The sequence below is a fragment of the Manihot esculenta genome, chromosome 2 (assembly GCF_001659605.2).
Source record: "Manihot esculenta cultivar AM560-2 chromosome 2, M.esculenta_v8, whole genome shotgun sequence".
NCBI classification, from domain to species: Eukaryota; Viridiplantae; Streptophyta; class Magnoliopsida; order Malpighiales; family Euphorbiaceae; genus Manihot; species Manihot esculenta.
In genome coordinates this window covers 28,754,599-28,757,384 of record NC_035162.2, presented here as the reverse complement: position 1 = coordinate 28,757,384, position 2,786 = coordinate 28,754,599, and the positions used below count along the sequence as shown (strand labels likewise).

The 2,786-nt window shown below is 38.1% G+C and overlaps 1 protein-coding gene across 1 annotated transcript; it reads left to right on the top strand.

Moving 5' to 3' along the window:
• Positions 1 to 864: 864 nt before the first annotated feature.
• On the top strand, positions 865 to 2,497 carry LOC110607573 (probable N-acetyltransferase HLS1). The gene is made up of 2 exons (XM_021746710.2): positions 865 to 1,231; positions 1,349 to 2,497. The coding sequence occupies exons 1-2, from the start codon at positions 1,058 to 1,060 to the stop codon at positions 2,330 to 2,332; spliced, it is 1,158 nt and encodes a 385-aa protein (XP_021602402.1). The 5' UTR covers positions 865 to 1,057; the 3' UTR covers positions 2,333 to 2,497.
• Positions 2,498 to 2,786: the final 289 nt, after the last annotated feature.

The window sequence follows — 2,786 nt, the reverse complement described above, 5'->3', positions numbered from 1 at the left end:
TTTTGCAAGGAAATCTATCTGCTGGGTTAGCTACTTCTAGTCCAGCCAACTTTTTGCTTCAATTAATTAATAAATAATGAACTTTTTTTTTTTTTTTGAGTGCCAACCCCTTGTTAGTCAAACATATACCTAATCTCTACCACTAGATTTCCAGACATTTATGCCTTCTTTACTGTACCCTTCAATTGAAATCAGGGTAATAGGTGCATGTACAAAATTTATCATTTAATCTCTAAACCATGCATGCAATTAATATATGGAATGTGTAGATGCTCGTAGGTTTTGGGATTCGATTATACTAATTTCTTATATCTAAGTAAGGCACTATGTGCAAATTATTCAGGCTCTGCCAGACTAATTAATTATATAATAAAGTTAACTTTCTATTTGAACAATTTTTTATTTCAAAAAATATCCTTTTTTGCTGCCATCCATGTTATATATGTAAAAAAATAATTTTAAATTGTAGGGAATTAGAAAAAGGGGAAAAAGAAAAAAAATTTTTTTTAACATATTTAATATTGATTGGAGACTATAATGAGCCCATTGATAAAATTATTAATCTAAGATAATTATTTGAGAGTAGTAAGCGAATAGAGGTTGGCCAACTATACACATTCTTAGGCGTGCACCGTGGCGTGAGGCTGAGGTTATCCTAACGTGGATTGGCCTTAATTTAACAATGGCAAAAGCAAAGGACAAAAGGCACATCTTATTATTAACCACCTTTTGTCTAGTATTATTGTTGAAGCGTAGCTGCTATAAGGTTGATGTTGATTATTCGCAAGGAAAATTCCACATTCCCCCTCCCTTGTATATATAAATGATGACCATTATGAATTTTTTCAAGCCGAAAAGTTCTTCTATAGTGATAGTACACAAACAACTCATAGTCGCTGCAATTCTTCATTTCTTCTTATCAGCTCTCTTTTCCCTTTTTACATGATATTGAACCTCGTTTTTGTCTCTCTCTCTCTCTTCCTTCTCCAGTAGCCAAATAGATTCATATAGGGTGCTAGATTATTGACTCACTACATGCATATTTATATGTACAAGAATGGGTTATAGAGAGCTTATAATAAGAAGCTATGATGTGCAAAACGATAAAGCTCGAGTAGAAGATCTTGAGAGAAGATGTGAGGTAGGCCCAGCTGAAAGAGTGGTTCTCTTCACAGATACTATGGGTGACCCCATCTGTAGAATCAGAAACAGTCCGATGTATAAGATGCTGGTACCACCACATTACAATTTCTTTATTACCAGTTCTCCTCAATTAATTTTTAGTTTTTTCGTTGCAACCATTAATTCATTTATAGCCAAGTTAAATATTTTTTATGAATTTTGTTAGGTAGCCAAGTTTGGAGATGAACTGGTTGGTGTCATTCAAGGCTCCATAAAGCTTGTAGCCCTTCCTCATAAGCCTCATAATGATCTTGCCAAGCTTGGCTACATCTTGGGCTTGAGGGTACCGCCCCTTCATCGGCGAAAAGGGATTGGCTTGAGGCTAGTACTCAAACTAGAGGAATGGTTCATCGCTAATGATGTTGATTATGCGTACATGGCGACAGAGAAAGATAATGAAGCTTCGGTTAAGCTCTTCATGCACAAGCTCAGTTATGTCAAGTTCAGGACACCGGCTATTCTTGTAAATCCAGTTAATTATAGAACTTTACCTATATCATCAAGCATTGAGGTAGCAAAGGTCAAGCCTGAAGAAGCTGAGCTACTATACCGCAGATTCATGACTTCAACTGAGCTCTTCCCCGATGACATAGGCAATATACTAAAGAATAAGCTAAGCTTGGGGACTTGGGCGGCTTATCCTAGGGGCGAATCATTGGGTGGTTTCGGTTCGGATGGGAAATTTCCAAACAATTGGGCAGTTCTTAGTGTATGGAACAGTGGAGGGCTGTTCAAGCTCCGGCTAGGAAAAGCACCATTACCATGTGTGGTTTACACAAAAGGCTCCAGGCTGATCGATAAAATGTTTCCTTGCTTTAAACTGCCAGCAATACCTGATTTTTTTCAGCCATTTGGATTCTACTTCATGTATGGATTGCACCATGAAGGACCCTCATCGGGAAATCTGGTTCGTGCCTTGTGTAAATTTGTTCACAACATGGCTACAAGGAATAAGGATTGTAAAGTTGTTGTAACAGAAGTTGGAGGTAGCGACATTCTAAGGCTTCACATCCCACACTGGAAATCACTCTCTTGTCCAGAAGATTTGTGGTGCATAAAGGCCTTGAAAAACGAAGAGAAGAAGACCATTGATGAATTGACAAAAACCCCACCAACCAAACCTCTTTTTGTAGACCCAAGGGAGGTTTGAACAATAAATTAAAATATCCCTGACCTTACGCCTTCCTGCTTCAGGCCAAGCCCCACCTCATGTATTGTTAGATAAGTCCATCCATCTCGCTTTGTGGGGGCTTTTCTCTTGTTCCTTTCACATCGGTGACACAAAATCTCAAAAGATTTCCTTAATTAGGTGCCACCCTCTTTGTCCTCCTTCTCAACTCCAATTTTTGCAACCTCATGATCTTGACTAATCAAGAAGCTCGGTGGTCCATCTTTGTCCCTTTCCCCTTGGGTAAAATGTCCCAATGGACCATCCCCTTCCTTAATTTGTCGTGTCTGCATATTAGCTGAGCTCTTTAACATGCACGCCAATGCAAGAAATTCAGATATCTCCCTTGATATATTTTATACATATTTATTGAAGGGAAAAAAGTAGCCTCTAGGATAGATAGATTAGACCACTTGTTGATGTTTCTTCCAAAAGC